This window comes from Mya arenaria, chromosome 8 (assembly GCF_026914265.1).
Source record: "Mya arenaria isolate MELC-2E11 chromosome 8, ASM2691426v1".
In the NCBI taxonomy this organism is placed as follows: domain Eukaryota; kingdom Metazoa; phylum Mollusca; class Bivalvia; order Myida; family Myidae; genus Mya; species Mya arenaria.
In genome coordinates this window covers 50751859-50778481 of record NC_069129.1, presented here as the reverse complement: position 1 = coordinate 50778481, position 26623 = coordinate 50751859, and the positions used below count along the sequence as shown (strand labels likewise).

Here is a 26623-nt window from a genome sequence, read left to right as displayed (position 1 = left end):
AATCTTGTTCTTTATAAAATCATAAAAATGACAGAATAATTCAGTCAATGTCGTGAAAAATCGACACTAAAATTCTTCACCAAGCAATCATTCAACTTGTATGAACAACTAATAACTGTTGTAAACCTTACAAACACAAGCATGTGTTTTACTGTACAATATCATTATGATACTAAGAGGTGTGAAATCTCTCCCCTCATATGGAAGTCTATTTCCCTAATATTGAAAAGCTTCATGCTCCTGGGCCAGTAAAACATAAACATCTTAAGAACATTTGAACATGTTTTCTTTAGTGTAAAATTTAGAATTGTTATTTTGCTTGAATGAATTGAAGGTGAAAAAGATGTTGGAGAAATTAAAACAAACCTGCATGTTGTAATCAGTAAGATGTTTGATTTTACCGATAAGATCCTTTAAAGAAACAGCTAGGCACCCCGGGAGGGGGAGGTGGAGAGGGAGGAGGGCGATGGGGAGTTTGACAGGAATAGGAGCAATTTCATACCTCGATAAGCTGCTGAAAATACATCCTAGGTTCAAAATCACTCTTAGTATTCTAGATGAAAAAGGGCCTCTTGATTCTAATCCAGCTATACCCCTGGCTGAACCTCCAACCCCACCCAAGATTATAGAGACACATGTACTGGTATTTCATTCCTTGTTAACTTGAAATACCCCAAAACTAAAGTATTGTTGGCTAGGACCCAAAAATTATATATTTCACACCAAAATACCTTTTCATACATGTTACAAGTATGCATGACAAGCAGAAAAGTACACAAAAATCATAAACAAAAAAAACTTGCCAAGTCACAGAGAACTGCACTCTACACAAGGAAAGAGATTAAATCATCATTATCTTAACATACAAGCAATTCTTCATAGAGAACAAAACAAGCACCTTGAGTATGCTTTTCAAGGTTTGTAGATAAAAATCATTGCAATCAATACTAATGCTGCACTAAATTACCAATAGTCCTCAATGAACCAGTCCATTACATGTGGTTCTAAGTCTCGCGTTTTTTGCACAAAAAAATAATTACATATTAATTTGTAGTAGATTTTTTTTTTAGGTTTAAAAATGTTTTGGGATACAATTAATTATCAATTAATGAATGTTTTTAAAAAAAATTCTACATGTTTTCTATATTTGCCAAAAAGTGTGAACAATGACTTCAGATGTCTCTGTAAAAAATAATAGAAAAGGAGTGGTAATCGTAAAACATCGTAAGTTCTTTCATAATTTAAGTCGGTTTTACTGAAATTTAATTAGTCAAACTCAAAAAAATGTACAAGTGCTTAGTACGTAAGAGTGAGTATATTACATAGAGTTAATGAAATATAAAATAATTTTGATATTATAAAGTTATTTTATCAAATGATGAGAGAAATACTTAACTGAGGAAAATGACTTCAGTTAAGAAATAACTTAAGATGTTTTATAAATACCAGACAAGGGTGCAGAATTCCTGAATTACACTATAAACTTAAAAAACTTCAAAAATCATAAATCTGTCGGAATGCGATAGTTGGATGTTTGTTTATTTCCTCAACTATGTTTACATGTATAATAGCTAGTACTTTTCTGGCTTAATAACGAAAATATGACTCTTAAGATAATTTCACTTTACGACTAAGAAATGTATTGAAACATGTTTACGCTTAAGTAAGAGTACAAATTCTTAAAGTTCCAGCACCTGCAGCAGTACTGTAGTTCCTACAATAAAACGTTATTTCTTGAAATTCCAGTTCCCGTAGCAGTAGTGCAATTCCTACAACAATATGTAAATTTTACTAAAGCTCCACTCCCCCACAGCAGTACCACTTTTCCTACAAAAATACAATTTTTCAAAATAATTCAGTCTTTTATAAAATTGCCTTTATAATGATACAATATATTACAAGGACACTCCCTATTAATTTGTATTATTGAGGCAAATGTTTAACACCAAGGTTTACTTAAATACCAGGGTAGGCCTACTTCTGATAGTATTGACAGTATTAAAATAAATCGGAGGAAGTTTATAATTGTGGTTAAACGCAAATCGGTCAAGGTTCATTCATAAAATAATTGAATACAGAAAACAATAGATCAAAGACACTTAAAGGACTACTTTTGTCATACTCGTTTTACTAAATAAAAAAATAACATAACTTCCTTTCTTTTTTTTTTATCTCTTTATTTTGTCCTGAATTGAATACAAGTTACAAATCTTGGACAAGTTAACAGAAGCATACAGTAATACAATCTACTTGAATTAACACATTAAACACCATAAAGAGGTTGTTTTGTTGTTTGTTTTTAATGTCAATATAAATACCAAAGAGTAACCCAAAATCACAATATAAATATCAAGGAGATACCAAAAATCAACAAAAGATCTGCCCACTATCTGACTTGTTAAGTGTTAATCTATCCAGATCATCAAGATAGCCACTGGTCTGTCCAAATTCATTACCATGACCACCCCCACAAATTGTGTGGGCTTGTTAACAGGTGGAGTTGGAGCTAGCAAGGCCAGCTTAGTCACTGACCATTATCCCCTGTGATTAGTTAATTAAGGGCTGAATACTCCTATCCCTGGCCCCTAGAGGTCACATTTCACCGTCTACAAGATTGGTCATTTCCTGCCCAGAGGCGAATTCTCCAACAAAAAACCTCCCACGCAAACTATCCCCTCGATAAGCTGACCTCAGTCAAGGTCACAGATTACTATCAAAATAATTTCAGGTGGGATTAGGAAAAATAATACCTCACAACATACCGATTAAAGGACTGGTGCTTATTCATGAAATCCATTTCACAACTTTTAAGGCAGTGGGCTGTTAACAAAATAAATTCTTTATTTACATAAAACATTTTAAGCAATAGATCGATAATTTAAGGCTTTATTTATCAAATCAAAAGCCGTTCATCTTACAAATAAACGCAAGGTTAAGGCTTTTAATGCTTATAAATTTTTAATTATTATTCCGAAAAAAACCCATAAAATTTATCCTATAATAAGTGCAGCCAAACGCCTACTTATTTGTTCACAAGACCAAAACTAAATGTAGTAATGAGCGTGAAATGACCCTACATGACTAGCTGGTGTGCATAGCAAACTTCTAAATCACCCATTTAATAAACCAATTATGACTAAATGGCACTAATGGGCAATCCTTTTTCTGATGGTAGCTATAAATGACTGTAGCTTTTAAGTTGGTAGGTGAATCTAGCTTACTTAAAGATTGTCCAGTTAGTGCAGTGGTTAGCGCATTCACTTCTCACATAGGCGACCCGGGTTGCATTCACGGCCGGGGCGCATGTGAGTTTGGTGAGTGGTTACCAAGTCGGACGAGTGGGTTTTCTCTGGGCACTCCGGTTTCCCCCACAACACAAGACCACACTCTCGCGCAACATTGTGCCAACGAGAGTGACTTAGTATAAGTTATAATAACTTCCTTCACAATCTGTTGTAAAATATATAATGTTTAAACTAAAGATTAAATAAGAATCCATCAGCTGATCCCATTAGCAGACAGCAGCATAGACAGTAAGGTGTTAAAGAAAGGCATCATATATCTCTTAGTTCAACACTACAATAAGGCTGGAGTTTCTAATAAACCACAAGCTGACATTTAAAACATTATGTGATACCATTAAGGCACGGATCAAAACCACAAATTATAGACAGTTTTTATATTGTTTCATTCTTAAAAGACAGCAATATTTAGTATGGTATAAACCACAAACTAAATAACAATAACTAGACTTCTCAAGGACATCATGACAGTTGTAGTAGCACATGTCTTCACATTCTACAGGCACTCCCATTACATGTTTGTAAAAGCACGAAGCAAAGGTTGTGCTACCGGTGTTCTACCCAAACAATACCGAGCCCCTCACTGCTTTATCAGCTGACAATTAAGAACCATTTCAAGGCGCATTAAACAATCCATTAGCCCACACCTTCCGACATTTATCTGTAAGCCCACTCAGTTAAACGCATCAATTCATGGTCTTAACCTGATCTTAATCGCATGATGATATTATATCATCCATGATAATAATCATGTTGAACTATTGTATACAATTAAATATTTTACAAACAATAATTTTTGTCTCTTTCATGGCCTGTTTTAATGTTATCCCTGCATACGTGATTTAGGATGAGACACACCCTATTAATACTCCCACCTTTTAACGCCTAATATTACAATCAAATAATCTCTAAAGACAAGGCATTAGGTTCTTACACAATAAATTAAAATGGAATACATGGAAGTTATTATAGGGTATGGCGACAGATATTAAACAGTAAAATACATTCTTCAAAGCATTATGTCTACGACTAGGAAGGATCAAGTGTCTTTATCGATAACAACCGTCTTTAAAATGGTACCTTAGTTGCACTTAAAAGATAAGTTAACGCCTAGTAAGAAGTTAAGTCATCGGATTCATACCTTTAAATGAACATGCCCAAATTCTTAAATTACCTTTTGTCATTTGCATCAGAAATTTTTACAGGCCCTGACGTAGTTTATAAAGTTCAAATACTGAACAAGCCCAGCAGGTATTTTTCCTGTATCGGGTTTGCGGGCTTGTGCGTCATTTCAACAACTTGTAGCGCAGCAGGTCGACCCAATTACTTTCAAGAAAAAATAAATTGTAAATAACTAACAAATCATATGAAAAATAAAAAATAAAACAAAAATCGACAGATTGCCACATTCGTCATAATAATTATGTTGGAAACATTGACCGATTTTAACCTACAATTACAAAGCAGAAAATTATGTGAGTCATTAGGAAACAAGGCTGTTTTTAGACCTGTATATTCTTTGTGCCAGATAACCAATTAAGCCATATGGCCAGCTACTCAAATTCTTTTTCTGAAGTTTGTGAAGCATTTACACTTTACTTATAATGTAAACCACAAACTTTATTATGACACAAAGACCTTTGTCAGGTAACCACAAATTGACTGAATTTTATTACCGATTACTGTGTCCAAACTCACATACAGTATAAGTACATAAATCAGGGGTATAGCTAGACCAGGGGTTGTATTCATAATTTATCTCAGTGAAAAAACTCAACTTAATGAACAATTTTAAGATGAATTTAAAGAAAACAAAAATTTCTTAAGAAATTGATGATAATAATCAAAAACAGATTCAATCAATTAAGGCGTTAAATATAAAATCTGTTAGAAATAGAGGGCATTTAGAACATTTGTGGCCAGAAATTCGCAAAACATTTCACAGTGTTGAAATATTTCACTAAGAAGCTTTATTAATGGGGCGCAAGAATTGATGTGCACAGGCCAAGTTTGCTAGGGGGGTTTGGGGCATGCTCCCCAGCTGTTTCTTTTAATGCAGGAAGCGCTAAGGTGCATTTTCTTTAATTTCTTGGAATAAACAACAACGCACATGCACCAAAGAAAAAAGGACACACTACTATTCCTACAAGAAGCATATACCCTCAACCCCTTCAGTTTTAAGTGCTTTTTTGGACTTTTTTAAACTTCAATTTTTGAAAATCATGTTCATGCCCGGGTCTATGTGGGTATATGGAATATAAGCCAAGCATAAGGGTGAGAGTGGTCTAGTGGTATAGGAGTTCGCCTGTCGCCCCAGAGGTTGTGGCCAGGAGAATGCGGTGGTTTTGTCTTCCAGCCAAATATAGCAGGGAATGGGCCTTACCTAGAGTCCCTTGGGTGCGGGGGCATTTGGCAGGGGTTTCACAAGCAGTTCGTCCCTGCAGGGCGGGGACTTTGCCTGGGCTTGGCTGGACCGAAAGCCAAAGTCCCCTCTATTCCCCGGACCTGGGGGGGCCTTAGTTACAAATGACTGGTGCATTACAGTAATTAAAATTAGTATAATCAAAACAGACTATTCACATTCTACAAAAAAGGCTTAATAAAAGGCTTGGGTGGTATTCATAAAACATCTAAAGTCAGTTCGTAACTTATGTCGATTTTCTAAAATATTTATAGTCAAATTAAAAGAAAAGTATAAGTGTTTTTAATATAAAAGCATGTATTCTTAATAAAATCATTGCAAATGAAGCATTTCAGACATTAATATGTTATTATATCATATGCTAAGAGAGATACTTACCGTAAGTAAGAAAATGAATAAAGTTGGGAAAGTACTTAAGATATTTATGAATACAGCCAGAGGGGTGCAGGTAACAATGTAGAAATGCACACATGCATTACAGGATTTGCGAAAGTAAAAGTGAAATTAAACCTTTGCCAAAAAAATCAAAACTGGTGAAAAACTAAAGGACACAGGGTGTCAGTCCATTGAATCATCATATTTGGCGATACGATACCCCTGCAATGTACACTATTAAATAACAAGTTTGTTTCTTTCCATCTAAATGGAAACTAATCTTACCACTGGCAAATAACCATGGCGAAACTTAAAACTTGGATATTAGTATAGTATAATTTGGAAATGATTAAAGAATTCTTAACAAACATTTGGTTCTTTAATCATACAAATGGATAATTATTTTACTATGCACAATTTTACCATGGCCAAACTTAGAAGTTGGGCAATAGGCAATAGCAGGGTCAATTAATTCGTAAATATTATGTTTATACAACTCACTTATTTCCACGAAAGAAGCTATATATACTTTATAAAAAACAGAAGGTTGGTTGTTTTAGTCTTATCAAATAGATTCTATCATAATTATATATTTGTTAATAAAATAAATAGCAACAGTATGCTTATATTTTCTAGAAAAAAAGCTATATAAAAACTTTAAAACATATTGTATTCTATTTAAATCTTATTCAAAGATACCGATGAATCCTATAAACACTTCCATCAGGTGTTCCATAAAAAATATTTGTTTGTGGTTACCCAACTGCATGCAGATTCAATTTTGTTCGGTCTATTTTATACAGAGGTGTGTTAAAAGCCTAAAGGTGAACACTAAAGGAAAAAAAATTGAATTAAAATTTAAAAAAATGCCTACCTACCAAACCCACTCACGAAATTGGGGGTAGAGAAACCGCAATTTTTATTTTTTTTATTTGTGGCCTCACCATACAGTTCATTGAATGGAATGCATGAGTGATAAGGTTTTTCAGTACATATACAAGGATAGTAAATGCTAAAGTTCTAATATTCATTATGTTGCCACGTAATCCGGTACACAATCATTATTGTTTTACTCAGTTACCAAAAAATCCCCTCTGACACATGTTGAATGCATTACCAGAAACAAAATACAATCATCAACTTCTAATTCACGGTTAATTAAGCAAGTGATATGGCTTAAATGTGATATAGTGCAACCTGTGAACATTCTCAAGATGAAAAAACAAGAACATGTATCATATACTATACAAGACAGTGCAAAACAGAGTTGGGGACTGATTTTAGAGGCTCAGAAGACGCCTACAGAGGATTGAGCCTGAGACCTCTTGGATGTGTTGCTTCAACCATTAGTTCTTCAGCGCTCTTAAACTTATTCCTATGATATAGGTTTCAGCAGAGAGCACTTCATAGCATCCTCGGCACCCCAGCGTATCATAACCTAAATGATATTATCATAACCTATATGATATCATATAGGTTATGATACGCTGGGGTGCCGACGATGACTTCATAGTTCCCCGTGGATAGAATTTTTCCGCCTCGAATCTGCATTAAAAATGAACTGTAAAAAACATGTGGAATTTCTTGAGGCGGGGGTTACAATTTCCCGCTCTTTTTTAATTGGTCAACTAAGGATAAGTGCTTTTTATTGGTGGCGTTGCTTAAGTAATGATGACTCTTATGTGGTACTCAAGCGCTATTACAACTAGCCCATTGTTTAAGAGGTTATCAATTATGTTACAATACAGTCTCCATCCTCAATTGTATCTTCCTTGTCAGTAAATACCTCTGCTCTTTTTTGCACATCAAAATCAGTTCATTTTACAACAAAGACTATAACATTGTTTTTTTAAACTCATGAAATCTTGGTTTATCTCTGATAAGTAATCCAATTTTCAAATTTGAAAAGAACCCATGCCCAATGAAAGAGCTACCAAAAAACCACAAGTCAGCATGGCATCCATTATGAGTAATCAATTATAATGTCTTCGCATGAACCAAATGACCTTTTTAAATGTAAAATGAAAGCACCACAACCTATCAGGTCTCCAATGATTGACAACTGTTTACTGTGCCCACAAAGAATCTCTTTCTTCTGATTTGTTTCCATGGCAACATGCAGATTTACCTACAGTGACGGTAGGGCGTGAGTTTCCTGTAGAAGGTCCTAAAGTACTGCACCCTACTGTTCATGAAACCACAGATTTAATCTTCTCTTTTCATAAACACTACCATAGGTCAAAGATGTCAAATTATTTTGTCATTTGAATGAGAAAAGCATTTTTTTCCCTGAATAGTTAAAATTGTAGAAATAGCATCCTATACAATTATGCTCTAACATAGTTTCATGCAAGAAAACTTTTTATTTGAAGTTTGAGTGCAAAATTCCATAGCAATTTAAATATAGTTTTGAGTACAAGTGAGGCAAATCCATTGTTTGTCCGGTGTGTTGTTTTTTTAAAAATCCCAATTGTAAACATGGCTGAAAGGTTTTGTTTCTGCTGTCGTCAAAACTTACTCAGGCCAAGTCTATTTTCAGGGTACATATGGATATATTTTTGCTGTGCAGAAGGAAGTACACGGCTGTTGGATAATAATCTGCTTCCATCTTCAATCGCATCCATCCTATTTCTTCTGTGTATACCCTTTATAATTGTCTACCACAATCCTCCCCTCGGACTAAGGCACGACAGTACCCAATTTAGTTACATGTGTATACTATCAAGTATCCACAAAAAGCAATATGAAACGTAAGATTTGTTTTTGTTAGCTGAAATGTTAGATTGTGCCAATCTAAGGATCATGCATGCTTTCTGCTTTGAATAAAACTGGTCAATTTCTTCATTCAGTTAAAATTAGACAAAATCATCATTGATTGGTCATTTTTATCTAATATTATGATGATATTATGACTATAAACCAATCAATCATTTAAACATACAAACTAGCCAACAGATAACCTGTGAAAAACTTATCTAAGCTTTTTTTCAAATAGCTGCTGATGGATTCTCATTTTTAGAAGTCACAAGAACTTGTGCGGCTCCATCCCATGACCTCTTTGTTGAAAGGTGGAGAATTAATAACCCCTTGACCACCCCACACAAGATTTGTGAGCTTTTAAAGAGAAAGACATTTATAATACAAAATATAGAAATAGAACCTGTTATAGAATCAGTCTAGCCCCTTCCTTCATAAAACATGGAGCAATTAATGAAGGAAAAGAAAACATGAAGAATTCGAATGTCATATTGGAGCACATGTAGAAATACATGTATGTATTAAATAATAATTATTATCCTCAAATATTACCAACACTGAGATGAACTTTTTAAAGCCTACAGCAGCTGGGTAGCTTATTCTGTGAAAAATATTGTCTGTAACATTTAATTAGAAGAAAACACAAGTTATTAACAAAGGCAACGGACCTAATTGTTTTCTTCGTCACCTTTGATCAAAGGTCCCAAACTCTCAGCTGCTACCTGCGGACAAACTTGACCACAAAATTAAGGCCCCAAAGAGATCCCTAATTATCACTGTGAGCCTTATAAGGGGATAAAAGGGATCAGATATAATAACCCTATTTGGCTCAATGGTCTTCGTTTTCTTCAGCATTGATGATACAATAATGACAATATGATAGTTTGAATATCGCTGACCACAATTATGATCCAATATAATATCCGAATGTAATCACTTTCAAATGATATTCAAATTGGGATGATTTATAATTGAAAGCCTTGTACAAGAGTGAAAAGATGGAATATTTATTTTGTTTGGTAATAAAAGAAAGATTTCCAATTTGATCCGTTCATTGTGTCTTTCAGTACTTTGATTTTTCCAGGATGAATTTTTTTTAAATAAAAATCATTGGATGTCATTTACTTTGTTTGAAGATGATCTGATGTTACATGATTTCAATTGAAACATTATCAAATACTTATGATTTTCAATCAACAGTGAAAAAATGACAACTCAAATGTGCAGGGTTTTTTTATGTAATAAAATCAAAATATTTTGGAAAATTAAGTATGATATTCAGCAATATAAAATTTGGCACATCCCATAATTTTTTACTAAAGCAGATCTGTTTGGCGAAAATAAGGTACTGACATAAGAAACCACTTTATTCCAAGTCCACCAGTATTTTTTTTTTCCAAATCAAGTTTTTCTACTTTGGGCCAAAATTGTGTTAAGCAAACAATATTTAATGCCTGGTTTAGTCGAATTCATTATGAAATGACAAACACAACAAATAAATTAAAATTTCCTCTAATTTTGAAAACGTAGCCTTTTATCAGCAAGTCAACTACGGATTATTATTCTTGTCCTCCACGGGTCGAACAAATACTAGTGTTAACTCAAGTGCCTCTTTAAGACATCGAACCAATAGCCTTTTCCTCTTAAATCCCTTATTTGAAAATCAAAGACTTGTTTTCCGTCTTAACAGATGTGTTCTTCAATTAGCGATAAATACTGTTGAGAAAATATTTGACCTGCCAAATTGATTTTCATGCAACATCATTAATTTTAGTCAAGATGGCAAAGCGGAAATTCATAATGTCTCCTCAAACACAATAAAGGCTTTAACAGGAATTTATCCTAAGTAGAATCTTTAAAACTGTTCAAAAGAATTAACAAATGTGCGCCATTCAAGATCTTAAGTAAATAATACATACTGAGGAATTTTGATAAAAACTTAAGATTAAAATAACAAATGCCATCTACAGATACATTACAGCAAAATACAATATTCTTAATATATAGTATCCTTAATATAATCTGCAACTTTTTCATCGATCTTTCTCATTAATAATAAAAAGAATAAAATAATTCTTCAAAATAAATTCAAACCAAAGTCATTATTGACCACAATTATTAACTTTAATTAACTTACAAGAAAACATGTAATAAATCATTGTAGGGAGCGCTCCATGTCTTGTTGAAAGGTGAAAGGTGCACTGTGCAGACCAAAGGGCATTCGAGGTCTCCAACGGTGACCAACAAAACCAAACAAAAATTTGTCATTAGGGCGCGTGCAGGGTGATGTGCACGGTCATCAGTATCACCCCAGGTGCTTGCATCTAGCACTAATCTGTGTTGTTCAGAGGCATGACAGTGATGCATGGTTCCTGCATTTATTGCATTCTGCGTCAGATTTGCCTAATCATCAATTGTTCTCTTTTTGACATGTTACAAAGATAACATGATTACCGGGTAAAAAACATCACCACGGAGGGCTTGTTATTGCAAACCATACTTCTCAAATTAACCTCCAGCCAGCCTTTACTGCCGGGTCGTGTGCAATACTGTACTGACCAAACGACCACCATCTTTCAAAATTTGTTCTCGATTCACCCAAGCATAACCATAAAGAAAATTATTGGTCAAGAAATGGCATGTGACAAACGGATTTAATGTTGATCCCCTTATCGTAAGATGCGTAATCATTATCTGTTCTCTGCTAACCGTGTTACAATTTACGGCGTCATTTGGGGGCAGTTACAAGTCTGAGAACAATGGATGGCCAGTGGACATTTGCAGTTGACATTGCGTCGAGGATCGCCCATGGGCATAAGGGTCACACGACCTGGCTATTCATGCTATAAGGCTAAATACTTGTTTTTCATTCGGGAGACTTAATATTACAATTTCGAGATCTTGAAAGATTTGTGAAAGATTCTTAAGGAGACCAGGAAATGTGTTCATAATAAAAGAAAAGACAAATATAAAATGGCAAAATTGTTAAGATCAACATGAAAATTAATGCATTATGTAAATAGTAGTTTGAGAGGGCTTACTCATACACTGTGAAAATGCTATCAGAAAACATTTTGAATAAATTCATGGATCATCAGTCTAAAAACGAAATATAAAACTTGATTTATTCAAATTGCTACAAAGGCTTTCATTATAAAATTTATTTAGTTTAATTTGGATAAAGGCCTATTTAACATTTGATGCAAACTCCTTATACAAGCAGAGTGGCAACTTCCTTCTAGTATCTTTTATCTGACCCCCCGCCTTGAAACAAAAGAAACATTGTCGCCTAACTCTTAGCAGTACCTTGCGATCCACACACCGCGACAATATATAACAATCTCTGTCATTCCAGCATCGTTAAATTATAAATTGCATCCTAATGACTTCATCATTTGCGATTTAACTATAACATCATTTAAATAATTTGCATGATTGCATCAAAGCCTTATCTTCTGCATACATTTCCCCTAATCTCTTTCAAAACTGCATAATAATACTGAAAACATTCAAATGGCCTTTACACTTTTACGCCATAATATTAAATGAAGTTATCTCACTTCAATAGCCCCGTTTTGTTTTCAAGCCACCCATATGATGAGAAATTTTAATGACCATTCACGGCACATGAACTTCTAAAACATTGCGAAATTTATTAACGTTTTAGCCCCATTAGCACAGGGACCTCACTCGGATGTGCAAGTTTTCTGCTCATTAAAAGCATGACCTATGGCTTTTGACGTATTAGGTGACGATTCCACTATGCAGGTAATACTGTTGACAGAAAAACATAATTATTCCATAAACTCGTAAATGTGTTACAACACAATGAATAATTGTGACATCTAACACCATGAACATGCTAGATCACGTGTCCCTGCTCGGTACCAGTCCCCTATCAATTTAAGGCCTTAAACTACGAGTAAATATGTCGCAATCAACTTCAATGTGGAAAAATTGCCAATCATCATTTCAAACGTGTGCTCGATTTTTCATCACTAAAATTCCTTTCAATAAACTTTGCATGAAAACAGATTGGATGCTTGCATACTGCTAAAGGGTATCTCTGCGGGTATCATTTAGAAACGTGCCTTAAATAAACTACCCGCTAACATCCAAACAAAATTTGTTTCGTAAGCCCAACCATGCGTGGCAAAACTAAACTTGTACTGAAATCACTTTTATTCAACTTATTGTGCCCACTCTGAATGATCAAGTTAAAGTCACCCTAAAATAACAAACTCAGCCTGAATTTCAATGCGATGAAATAGCTACAGACATAAAATTGAAATTGAACATTTGAATTGAACAATGTAAAAGAAAATTTAGAGACGAGCAATTGTTTGAATCATTTCAGTAATATAGCTGTATCTCAGTATGAATGTTCGATGAAATTGTCGCCATATTGTGTCATAAAAGTACCCATATTTTACGGTGATGTTTACGAGGCCTAAAAAATTGACAGGTATAAGGGCAATCAAAACCAAAAGGAATTATAAGGTCGTAAAATTTGGACACATCAAATATCATACCCTACTGAGCATTTTTTTTTAATGCTACCCCCACCATCATACATTAAAGTTAATGTTAAAATATGAAACTGTTCCTTTCACCCGAACTTCAAGACTAATACCTTAAATACACAAGAAATCGTCAGTGAAATGTTCCAAAAGGGCGGGGATGATCATAAAACCATTGTTAAAAGGATCCAATAAAATCGTTCCAGGGTTCCAATAAATATTCAAGTAGGACTTTTTTTTCCAATCCGGCTGTCCCGTTATCGTTGCTCGATTTTCTTCAAGTAATATGGCTGCTTAAGTGGTGAAAGCCTTGTTAGCACTATAAAACAGTATGTGTCCGAATAATAGAGCTGCTAGCCTAACCTTTGAATTACACGAATGAATAAAGGGCTTGCGAAATGACGGACAAAGAATGACTCTAGCCAGCTGTAGGGATTGACAACATATCAAGGCATGATTGAACGAAAACTGAAATTTTCATTTCCAAAAACAATAACTATCCGAAAGGAAATAGGAAATTCTAGACATATCCATCATGGTATTTCTTATTCATCAGAATTCAACATTGAGCCAAAATGATTTCCTTTAAACAATGGAAGCTATTAAGTTTCTTAATCTGAAACGTGAAATCTATCATTTAGCAATATAAAGATGCCAACACTTTAATCTTGGCACTAAGTGTAAGGCAAAACTAAGCAAACATGTTCTTCCATAAGTTTCATTTCCCTGAAGCCTTATGCAAAGTTTCAACACCCAACTTTGTGACTCAAACTTCATGTAAAAAGTTAGTTCTTGGCTCGTTGTGTATACTTTCAATAAATCAGGTATTCGATATAATAACTTTAAAGGGACCAGACACCGATGGTCCCAAAATCTGCAGTTACAGATTTCTCAAAACAAGCCAAGAATTGTAATTACCAGCTAGTATGAGGCCGATAATACATCACTTTACATAATTTACAGAATATTTCGCCGCTGTGTTCAGCTGAGTTTACTTGTTTAAAATAGTGCATTATGGTTTCCCAGTTTATAGTGTGTATATTTACCATGTGAAAAGCATGTGATTAGTACAGATACATATCCCAACACTGTTTTTAAATTCACTGGTATTAGCATAGTAGACAAACCCAGTAAATTTTGAATTGAAAAAATAGGTAAAAACTGCAAAAGATTCATCATGTGTCGTAAGCGATGTGATACATCAGTAAGTAAAATTCAATGCGTTGTACACAAGGATATCAATTTTATGTAAGTTTTATACAATTTTCTTTTTTTCTCGAAATTGTATCATCTGGTGTCTAGTCCCTTTAACTTATTACACATTACATCATAAGTAACCCAAATCCTTCCAATTGACTCACACTTGACTAACATGATCCTGTCAAGTTTTCTGCACTATCAACCTTAAGCAGTTTAGTAATATAAAGTGACTTACTTTTTTGTCCTTTTTGCCTCGCGTTCATCCGTCTTTGTAGAGGATCTGTCACTTGAGGACGAGTCCCGTTTTGGTCGCCCCATGCCAAGGAGATATAGCGGATGGGCCGAACCAAACATCTCTACTCGGCTTCGAAGTATCCTGTGATATTCCTGAAAAAAATGTACCCATAGCCTAATTTTCAAGTTTGGAATTGTTGCTATTATATGAATTGTTTGTATCATAATTACCATGGTTAATTGTCATTTTTCTGCACAATTTTAATGAAATTTTAGCATTTTTTGGTTGCAAATTTTAAATGCAACTGCTCAAGGAAATCCTAAAGACATTTTACAATTAGAAACAATTAAAAAGAAGCTGAACGGCGACTAATAAATTAATCGCTCGATTTTCATCTCCGCCAGCCCCTTTTTTTCCACGCCCATTAAATTTTATTGACTCAAATAAAAATGTTGACCTAGCTTCTGTAATTGCGTATCGATCATGGCATTTATTCATACCTACAGTGATGATTTTTAACATTCAGTCTAACTAAAAATGAGAATTGCTACCATCGTGTTCAATTGGTTCGTCTATAGAAACACATTTATATGGTCCCTTATGAAATAAGAAGGGGCATGGACAATTCAACAGTAAGTCATTTATGAAAATCCTTATCCCACCCCCATTAAAAAAAGGATGAAAATCTAGCAATTAATTTATATTGGCCTAGCTTAAATATATTTAACATTGTATGGATGGATAACAAAAAACTAAGATTAATGCTGTAGAATAAAATCAACTGCTATGACACAATCATTGAACTTTGAATAGCAGCTTTTATTTCTAGTAAGAATGATTTGATTGTTAGCAATAGATTGAGGCTACAGACTAAAAAGTAATTAATCTTATCATACATGCATACAATGCAGTAAACTTCACACCAGTGCATGCAGAACTAAAAAAACATCAAAAGAAAGTAAACCCTACATAAATAGAATTGACAGATGAAAACATACCAATAGAATAAAATATACTTACGAAATCGTTGTAACAAAACAATCGATCACCTTTTGCATAACAAAAACAATGCTCATGCATATCTTCTGTTTTGGTTTGTAGATTAAGAAATACGCACTCCACGCCAATCTCTTCGCTCTGATGTTAATGTTCTGCTAAAAAGACGTCTAACACGTAAATCTACAAAACCTACTCAGGTAGAATAATAATAGTAGAACGATCATGTCTGACCACACGCCTACAAAACTGCGGTTTTACAACTTTTATTCTTCATTAATCTTTATATAGAATTACTAGCATTTGTAAATAAGGGGGAAATACGAGATATAGCGAATATTAATATGGGAACAACTGACATTTAGACGCAAGAATTATGATGACTAGAAAATGGGAATACTTTGATGCTGATTCAGGTAAAACGAGGAAAATATCACCCTAGAAATATTGTTAGTAAGATAAATATAGAATTTCTTATATAAATTGCTCTTACGGACAGAGTAAAGAAACTATATGAAGCAATTTGCAGCAGAGTTACATATAACTAAGACAATATACAAATATAGCTTTTATATGTAATAAAACTTTCATGTCAAGCCAGGAATTCACCGAGAATGATTTTCAAATATAGCACAAAGTAAAAAGTCCTTATGACTTAACCATATCTTTACAGAATGGAGGAAAATTTTGTCTGGGTTCTTATTCCATAACCATCTTAGATATGATATGATTTTAAGAGTGTAACCTGCCTGTTGTGATTGGAGTTTAAAATCAGTTGACCATAAGAGTGAATGGATTAACATTGAGGCGAGGCTAAGGATAAGAGCTATACTGAATTTGATGATCTGCGTTTAATACTGTCAAACAACATCGTTTGGCAAACAACATTGTACATATGCTATTTATTGTTTTTTAATACTGTCAAACAACATCATACATGACAGTCATCACCTAAACGCAAAAACTCAATAACAGCTTCTATTTCTGCATGGTGTAATTGAGTCATTGCACTAGGGTGACGATTTGTTGTTAATTGTTTTCTTACAACAGCAATTTTTGATATCATATTTCATAGAGCCCTTTTCAGTTGTACTGTAAGCGCAGTGATTCAGCAAACTTGCTTATCATGGAGTAGTCTCAAGTTTGATTCCTAATTGCATGGGCACATACGAGTTTGATTTGTGGTCACCAACCTTGACAAGTGGGTCCCCTATCGATATTCTGGCTTAGTTTAACATTGTGCCAATGAGCATAATTAGGATTAAGTTGTAATAACTTGCTTCATTATCGTAAAACAATGTCATATTTTGTTTCAAAATAATAAAATAACATAATAACTTGCTTCACAATTCCTAAAATAATGTTGTAATAATTAGTTTCACCATCATAAAATCATTCAGTTTAAAGTAAACGGACCTTGGTCAGACATTATAACACACTGTGTATTGCTAATGTATAAAAAATATTAAACATTCCAAACACTTGACTATGTTATTGGTATTATAACAAAAACAAAGCATTTTTCAACTTTATCATAACAAAATAATCTTAATTACATCTTGATTCAAAACAACACATAATGATAAATATTGAAAAACAAAACAATACGACCAATGAGAAACATTTATTCAAAGTAACAAAAGGCCATCCTAAAAAAATAGTTTGATCGCAGTGGCCCGACTGACTCACCAAAAATGCCTTCAAATAAAAAAAAATAATTATGAGTCAGCTGTATATTTTTGAAAAATGTTGTTTAATTACTTCATGGTTCTGTATTAAAGAATAAAATCGGACCAATGAACTTTCTAAATGAAGTAAGCATTGAATCACTGCTTATAAACATTTTTTTTAAGATGGCCTTAATATAATATTATGTCTTGATAATGTTAAAAGAAAAATACAATCTGAAATAGAAAGAAAATTCATAACAAACACACATGTAACATTTGAAATAGAAAATTTTATTCTTTAACACTTCATTAAATTAAAAGACATGACAATAACTGGTTAAAATAGTATCAATATCTTTATTTTATTCAAAGGACTTTATGCTGATGCTTCAAATAGTCTAAACAAGGTAACATCTGTGTCTTTACATCTCCACTCTTAATTTGCAGTTCCAGTGAAATTGTTGAAACCACTTTCTAGTTAGAAATTTAAATCGAACAGAAAAACGGTAAATCATAAAAGAGCGGTTATCAATACACAAGACATATTGCATTCTGGGTACAAAAGGTTGCTCAATGCCGACAGAAGTCAAAGCAGTTGAAAAATAAATGTTTACCCAAAGGGGAAAAGGTCGACAAAAGGAGCAGGATTTGGGTGTTAACAAAATAGCATAATTATACACATTGTATTTCAACGGGAGAATTATCAAATTTCAAACCATCTTCAATCAGTGTGATCAATTATTGTGAAGAAAATACATCATAAATCTTCAACAGCTTTTCCCAATTATGGCCATAATTTTTTTCCGAGAAAATTAATTGCGAGGTTTTTATTATTATGCATACATTTGCAACACTATACCAAAACATAACTAGAATAAATTAACAATTAAAGTATGTAATTAAATTTAAATAAACTCTTCCATTCATATCTTTTACTTCATATACTCAATTCTAGTCTTATAATAAAAATAAAATTTCAACTTAAACTGTGTATGGTAAATTTGTCTCCAAAACATTTATACAATGTCAAAACAATGTTATGTAGTAACTTAATCAAAATAAGTTAATTACAATAAGCACTTTATGATCATCTCTCAGCATGTATAGTGCATAATTATCCTATATCCGGTTTATCTGTCCTTACATGTAAGTCCATCGTCAAATGATCTCTATTAAAATTACTGTTTTATTGGTAATGTTATATTTCTTTCTAGTTTCAATTTCACACCTATCATGTTGTCGTATATATGTTTAAGGCATATTGTATATTTACAATTTATATCAAATAGCTTAATAAATGTGTTGAATCTGAATCTATTTAACATGCTGATATTGCCAATACACTGCAATATAAAAAAAAAATCAAAACAAATAATCTAGAACATACAGCTGCGAAATCACGTTTTATTAAAGAGAATTCACTATAAAACTAGTTCGAAAATCAAAGTTATTACATCAGTTTCTTGTTCAAAATTTCATTGATTTTTTTTCAAATCATTCAAAAAAACAAAGGCAATTATTTTTTCAGCTTCAGTTTCCATCAAAAATGACCTTTAACCTACAGCGTAATCATACACCTATTAAGAAATTATTTCAATCCTGGCAAATTGTTTTCCCAAGTCAGAAGACAAATGAGTCCCAATCCGAGCTGACCTTAAACCCTTAAACTTCCAGGTGGTGAAACGAATTGGAAACATTTAAAACATGTCTTAGAGTTCAAATGCCAAGCAGGAACTTTTAGTTCAATTTAAATGAATTTTAAATTCTCTTTTTGTACAAAAATACAAGAGTTACTCTTTAAACACTCTCTTTTGTATAAAACTGTTTCTTAAAATTAACTGGGAGGTGCACTCTTTACAATTAATTATTCCGAAAAATGATCAGCTACGAGTTAAAATTTGAAATATTTGTTTTTAATTTGCACATCTGTTTTTTGACATCAATTTTAAAAAGAATTTTAAAATTTAATAAAAAGATTTATCTCAATTAATAATAACGCAAGTATGATAATAATTATTCGTAACAACTATTTTAAATTAATTACTGTAATTCAGGACATCAAAAAAATGCTAAATTTGTGATTTACGCCAAATATAATTTGGTATCACTCCGAAAGCAACATCATTGCAGGTCATCATTTTTTGTGTGAAATAAAGGGTCATCATTGTTTCTTTATGGTCACTTAATAATATCACCTGCTTCTCGGAAATTATTCCAAACAGACCACATTGGAAGAGTGAAACAACAACAAAATGCTGTTGGCTAAACAAGAACTAATACAGCACTACAAAAGTGCCAATTAACAAATTTATTGCAACATTTTTTTTCATAAGCGACTGCATTTTTACTAGTCAAACCTGCTTATCGGCGGTCATAACCAGCAATTTTGGATCATTGATTTGTTTTGTTTTAATTCAGTCCAACATGTTCATAATTTACAATACTTTTTGTTTCTTTTTCATCATCTGTCTTAAAAAATGAAAAAGTGGTACAAGATTGCCCTGTAGGAAACAGAAATAATTGAAGGGCAAATTTTCCACACTGTGTTTTTTACTGGTCCATTACGTGATTATTTTAATAAAACATGTAAATCTCTTAATCTAATAAGGTACCATATTCGGAGCAAAGCTTTCAATAAATAATATCACCTAGAAACCCCCCAAAATCTGCAGTCTAATTTGCCTTTCAATACCTCACAGCCAAATATTCTCGGCTGACTTTTGTACATTAATCAGAAGAACTTCTTCACAATCACTTTTTATGTGTTTATTGTAAAAAATTGCAAACAGAGCGGCAGAGGTTAATGGCAGGGTGTATTGTTTGGGTGCTGGGCTATCATTTAGCAAATCAGCTGCTGACTTTTTGGCAAAAAAAATTGGAAATGTTGTGACTTGGGATGAAAAAATACATTACCGATTCCTCATATTTTATCAATTAATCTCACCTAATATTTCACATCTGAGTTCTTTAATATTCTTGTCTCAGCTATGTCTGATTGAGTGCTAATGTTATGAAATATTTGTTGTTTGAACGAGTGACGGAGCCTCAAGTTGACATGTAACAATGATGAAACAGCCAAGTAGAATAGATTTAAATACACTATTTCTACAGTTTATCAATTAAATTTATCTGTAATTTTAGTATACATTTTTACATTAATATCATGTAACAAACATAATTTTTTTGAAAATAAAAAAAATACTACAAAACCAGGAAATACTGTTTCAATAATTCAATACATAATAACTTAATTTTAGCTTTCCGTTTACCTTTCAGCTAAACAAAATTGATAACATTATATAGCATAAAATAATTGAATATACACACTTAATTAAACTTAACAGATAAATCAACAAAAAATAACATTGTTCTTTTTTGGGACCAATTTGAGTTCTAAACACTCTCCCAAATCTGAAATATAATAAAATTACCAATTTATGATTGAATTATCAGTTCTTATTATTCATTTTATAAAACAATGAACCCCCAAACTGTATGGAAGAATTGGTGTATTCTTATGGAAACAAATTTTATCACATTCTTTATAATCATTTCAGTCTATTTTTCTAGCATTCTTGTTCATTTCTAGGCAAAATGGGAATTCTCAATTTTAGTCAAAATGAAGCATTTTTCCCCAAGTGTAATATCCAAAATGGTTGAAAAATACCCAATGAATAAGGATACAGTTTTTTTTCACAATGTTACATTATTTCCATTGAAACAACTAATTAATGTACCAGTCAAAAAGTATTTTCATACACAAAATAAAAATTGATCCTTGTGTACCATGGAAGAAAACTAAAATTCTATAAAACTTACATACATATTCAAATATAATAAGTGAACAAAATACATAATCTATCAATAGCAAATTTTCCATTAAAAAGCACTTAAGTGGAAGTAAATTTACTTCATTACAATCAAATATAATATGATAATATCAAACACAAAACTTCAAGTAGTTATACAACTTACTTCAATAAAAAAAACAATTGTTCAAAAATTAACAAAAAAAATTACAGTAATAACAGTACTCATGATTAAGCAAATTTAAAACACCATGAAACTTAACATTGTTATAATCAATCACAATTTGTTCACAGATTCATTTGCAACAATGTAATATTTTGTTCACATATTCCTTTGCAACAATCTTACATTTTGTTCACTGTGTGAGATTCATTTGCAACAATGTAATATTTTGTTCACAGATTCATTTGCAACAATGTAATATTTTGTTCACAGATTCATTTGCAACAATCTTACATTTTGTTCCTTGATTCATTTACAACAATCTAGTATTATTTTCACCGACTCATTTGCGACAATCTAATATTTTGTTCACAGATTCAATTGCAACAATCTAAAATATTTTTCACAGATTCATTTGCAACAATCTAATATTATGTTCGCAGACTAATTTGCAATAATCTTACATTTTGTTCACAGATTCACTTGCAACAATCTAATATTTTTTTCACTGATTATTTGCAACAGTCAAATATTTTGTTCACATATTCAATTGCAATAAGCTTACATTTTGTTCACAGATTCATTTGTAACAATCTTACATTTTGTTTACTGATTCATTTGCAACAATCTTACATTTTGTTCACAGATTCATTTGCAACAATCTTACATTTTGTTCACAGATTCATTTGCAACAATCTTACATTTTGTTTACAGATTCATTTGCAAAAATCTTACATTTTGTTTACAGATTAATTTGCAACAATCTTACATTTTGTTTACTGATTCATTTGCAACAATCTTACATTTTGTTTACTGATTCATTTGCAACAATCTTACATTTTGTTCACAGATTCATTTGCAAAAATCTTACATTTTGTTTACAGATTAATTTGCAACAATCTTACATTTTGTTTACAGATTCATTTGCAAAAATCTTACATTTTGTTTACAGATTCATTTTCAACAATCTTACATTTTGTTTACAGATTAATTTGCAACAGTCTTACATTTTGTTCACAGATTAATTTGCAACAATCTTGCTTCTTTCACTTCTAGAATAAGACATATCAAACAACAAGTATTAGCAGAATAATTCAATATTATTGATGGAACAAAAATCTTTAAGTTTATACAATGGTAATAAGGAACTAGATTGAAAAGTTGACTAGAACCACAAATAATGATAATGCCGCGGAGTAAATACAACGCTATTCTGTTGTTGTTTTTAGTCCAACAAGGGGAATGACTCAACAACTATTTTAGCCAGAGTTATGGGCCTTGCTGTGCATGTATTGTCTCTCGCAACATATGTACCAAGTTCCTTGTGAACATCTTGAACTGAGCAACAAGGGGGATGACTCAACAATTATTTAAGCCAGAGTTATGGGCCTTGCTGTACATGTATTGTCTCTGGCAACATGTGTACCAAGTTTCATGTGAACATCTTGAGCTGTTTTTGATTTATGTCCAAGGCTAAAACAATTGCAAGACGACAACATTGGGATCGTAATACCTCAACATTTTTTTTCTTTCAAAAACATACAAGCTTTTACTACTGTTCTCTAGCTACAAAGAAACAAGGCAACTGGTTGTGGATGTCAGTGCTTGTCCATTTCTCTGTCATTCGAGGGAAACAGCTCAACATTTATAAATGCCTTGAGATGAAGGCTTTTCTGCACATACATGTATATCTTGTATATATTGTCACTGCTTAGTCATATGTGTACATAGTTAAATTGTATATGAAGTGATATAGAATTATGGCCAAGCATGAAGTATTTTAAGACTGATGTTCACCAAGGCTTTGTCAATGTTTCCAAAAAAACATTTGAGTTAAAAGTAGCAGCAAGGTTGTCACTTACAAAATATCATGTCATAATAAAAACTTCTATCAAAAAGTACATTCTATAAAATGGAACAATAGTTTCTAGAAGTGATTCTTTAACAAAAGAACTTCTTAGAAATTACTCATTAATATACTTATGACAGAGAGAAAAAATATTTTGATTCTCATCATAACCTGCCATTACCCAAAATCTACAACCCGAACTTATTTTATTTGACAAAAATTCAACCAAGTTAAGAAATGACTGAAAATTTTGAAATGTTGCCAAAGTAAAAAGAATCACATGCTTGGCTTTGTTTTTAAGTCAAATAAAAATAATTAACTCTACATTGTTTAAGCAAGAGTAACAGGCTTTGCTGTTAAAGTTTTTTCACCCCCAAAAAACAGACGAGCTAAAAATGAAATCTTTCCATCCTCCCTTGATTATATATTTTTTTAATCCAGATGAGAAAATAAAAATTATTGTTCTCCTGTCTTATATTACAAAGAGTTTTAAAAAAGAAAACAAATTTGAATGGTCAAAGTGCACAATGATTCACAGAATCTACGATGAAAGTAGTTTCCACTGTAGCAATGGGCCGGTATAATAAGCCCATGCACTTAACAGCTGACTTGCACTGTTGCCATCATCAAGGTCAATGTTCAAAGATGTCATCAGCAGCCGTTCACTTGTCTTACATGAATTATATCATTATGACTACACATGTATAACACATACAGAACATACATTAAGTGAGCATCATTGTTTTTACAACAATTCTTTTGCCAAGTTGCATGATTTCTGCTTTGGTTGTCATTGCAGTGACCTTCACCTTAAAGCAGTTCCGGTAGCTATGGTAATGACCTTCACCATAAAGTAGTTTCTGATGTCATGACAATGACCTTCACTTGAAGGTCATCTCCGTAGACTGGGCCAGAAGTTTTGTTCTACCCTTTAGGCATCCAGACAGAAGTTGTGAAGACAAGGTGACCCAGTCCATTGTATGAGTGAGTGGTAGTGAACACTTTATAGTATTTTTGACTAGATATAAACCTTCATTAAGTAGAATGCTCCTGAAAATTAGTAAACATACAATTAAAATCCATGTCTACATAGTAAAAATACAGATAACAAGGCCACATATTTGCCTAATAGTTTTGTACTTCTAAAAACACAAACTTTAAGTGGATACTAATACTCACCACTTATTGTTTTTTCATCTTCAACAATGACAATTATACAGTAGGGTGCAGTAAACTCAGAAGATTCATAATTGATTGCATCACATTACAACTTACATTACTATGTACTACTTGGCCCATCCTCAAGCAAGGTATGTATGGTTTTAAATGGCTATATTCTCTGAACCATTTGGGCAATACTCTAGCAAGGTTTGTATAGTTTTAAAAGGCTATATTCTCTGTACTATTTGGGCAATACTCTAGCAAGGTTTGTATGGTATAAATTGGCTATATTCTCTGTACTATTTGGGCAATACTCTAGCAAGGTTTGTATGGTATAAAATGGCTATATTCTCTGAACCATTTGGGCAATACTTTAGCAAGGTTTGTATGGTATAAAATGGCTATATTCTCTGTACTATTTGGGCAATACTCTAGCAAGGTTTGTATGGTTTTAAATGGCTATATTCTCTGAACCATTTGGGCAATACTCTAGCAAGGTTTGTATGGTATAAATTGGCTATATTCTCTGTACTATTTGGGCAATACTCTAGCAAGGTTTGTATGGTATAAATTGGCTATATTCTCTGTACTATCCGGGCAATACTCAAGCAAGGTTTGTATGGTATAAATTGGCTATATTCTCTGTACTATTTGGGCAATACTTCAGCAAGGTTTGTATGGTATAAAATGGCTATATTCTCTGTACCATTTGGGCAAAACTCAAGCAAGTCTTGTATGGTAGTAAATAGCTATATCCTCTGTACCACTTGGCTATACTAAAGGAACGTATGTATGGTGTCCAATGGCTATATTCTCTGTTCTACCAATACTCAAGCAAGGTATTGATGGTGTGTAAATGGCTAATTTTTCTTTACCATTTGGGCAATTCTTAAGCAAGTATGTTAGGTGTTAAATGACTATATTCTTTGTACTACTTGGCCAATACTCAAGCAGTGTATGTATGGTGTTAAATGGCTATAGTCTTTGCTTTACTTGGCCAGAACTCAAGTAGTGTATGTATGGTGCTAAATAGCTATACTCTCTGTTTTACTTGGCCAATATTCAAGCAGTGTATGCATGGTGTTAAATGGCTATATTCTCTGTTCTACTTGGCCAAAACTCAAGCAGTGTATGTTTGGTATTAAATAGCCTTATTCTCTGTTTTACTTGGCCAATACTCAAGCAGTGTATGTATGGTGTCCAATGGCTATATTATCTGTTTTACTTGGTCAATACTCAAGCAGTGTATGTATGGTGTGAAATGGCTATATTCTCTGTTTTACTTGGCCAATACTCAAGCAGTGTATGCATGGTGTTAAATGGCTATATTCTCTGTTTTACTTGACCAATACTCAAGTAGTGTATGTTTGGTGTTAAATGGCTATATTCTCTGTTTTACTTGACCAATACTCAAGTAGTGTATGTATGGTGTTAAATGGCTATATTCTCTGTTTTACTTGGCCAATACTCAAGAAGTGTATGCATGGTGTTAAATGGCTATATTCTCTGTTTTACTTGGCCAATACTCAAGTAGTGTATGTTTGGTGTTAAATGGCTATATTCTCTGTTTTACTTGACCAATACTAAAGTAGTGTATGTATGGTGTTAAATGGCTATATTCTCTGTTTTACTTTGCCAATACTCAAGCAGTGTATGCATGGTGTTAAATGGCTATATTCTCTGTTTTACTTGGCCAATACCCAAGCAGTGTATGTTTGGTGTTAAATGGCTATATTCTGTTTTACTTGGCCAATACTCAAGCAGTGTATGTATGGTGTTAAATGGCTATATTCTCTGTTTTACTTGGCCAATACTCAAGCAGTGTATGTATGGTGTTAAATGGCTATATTCTCTGTTTTACTTGACCAATACTCAAGCAGTGTATGTATGGTGTTAAATGGCTATATTCTCTGTTTTACTTGGCCAATACTCAAGTAGTGTATGTATGGTGTTAAATGGCTATATTCTCTGTTTTACTTGGCCAATACTCAAGCAGTGTATGTATGGTGTTAAATGGCTATATTCTCTGTTTTACTTGGCCAATACTCAAGCAGTGTATGAATGGTGTTAAATTGCTATATTCTCTGTTGTACTTGGCCAATAATCAAGCAGTGTATGTATGGTGTTAAATGGCTATATTCTCTGTTTTACTTGGCCAATACTC

General features: G+C 32.8%; 1 protein-coding gene across 2 annotated transcripts in view; it reads right to left on the bottom strand.

Moving 5' to 3' along the window:
• LOC128242275 (core-binding factor subunit beta-like) overlaps positions 1–26623 on the bottom strand; it is a 51209-nt gene that overhangs the window by 8797 nt on the left and 15789 nt on the right. Inside the window, exon 6 of one of the 2 annotated variants that reach the window (XM_052959367.1) lies at positions 14812–14963. In XM_052959367.1, coding sequence (XP_052815327.1) covers positions 14812–14963 — 152 coding nt within the window. Of the gene's footprint in view, positions 1–14811; positions 14964–17324; positions 24349–26623 lie in introns of those variants that run through there. The other variant, XM_052959368.1, reaches the window with a different exon arrangement.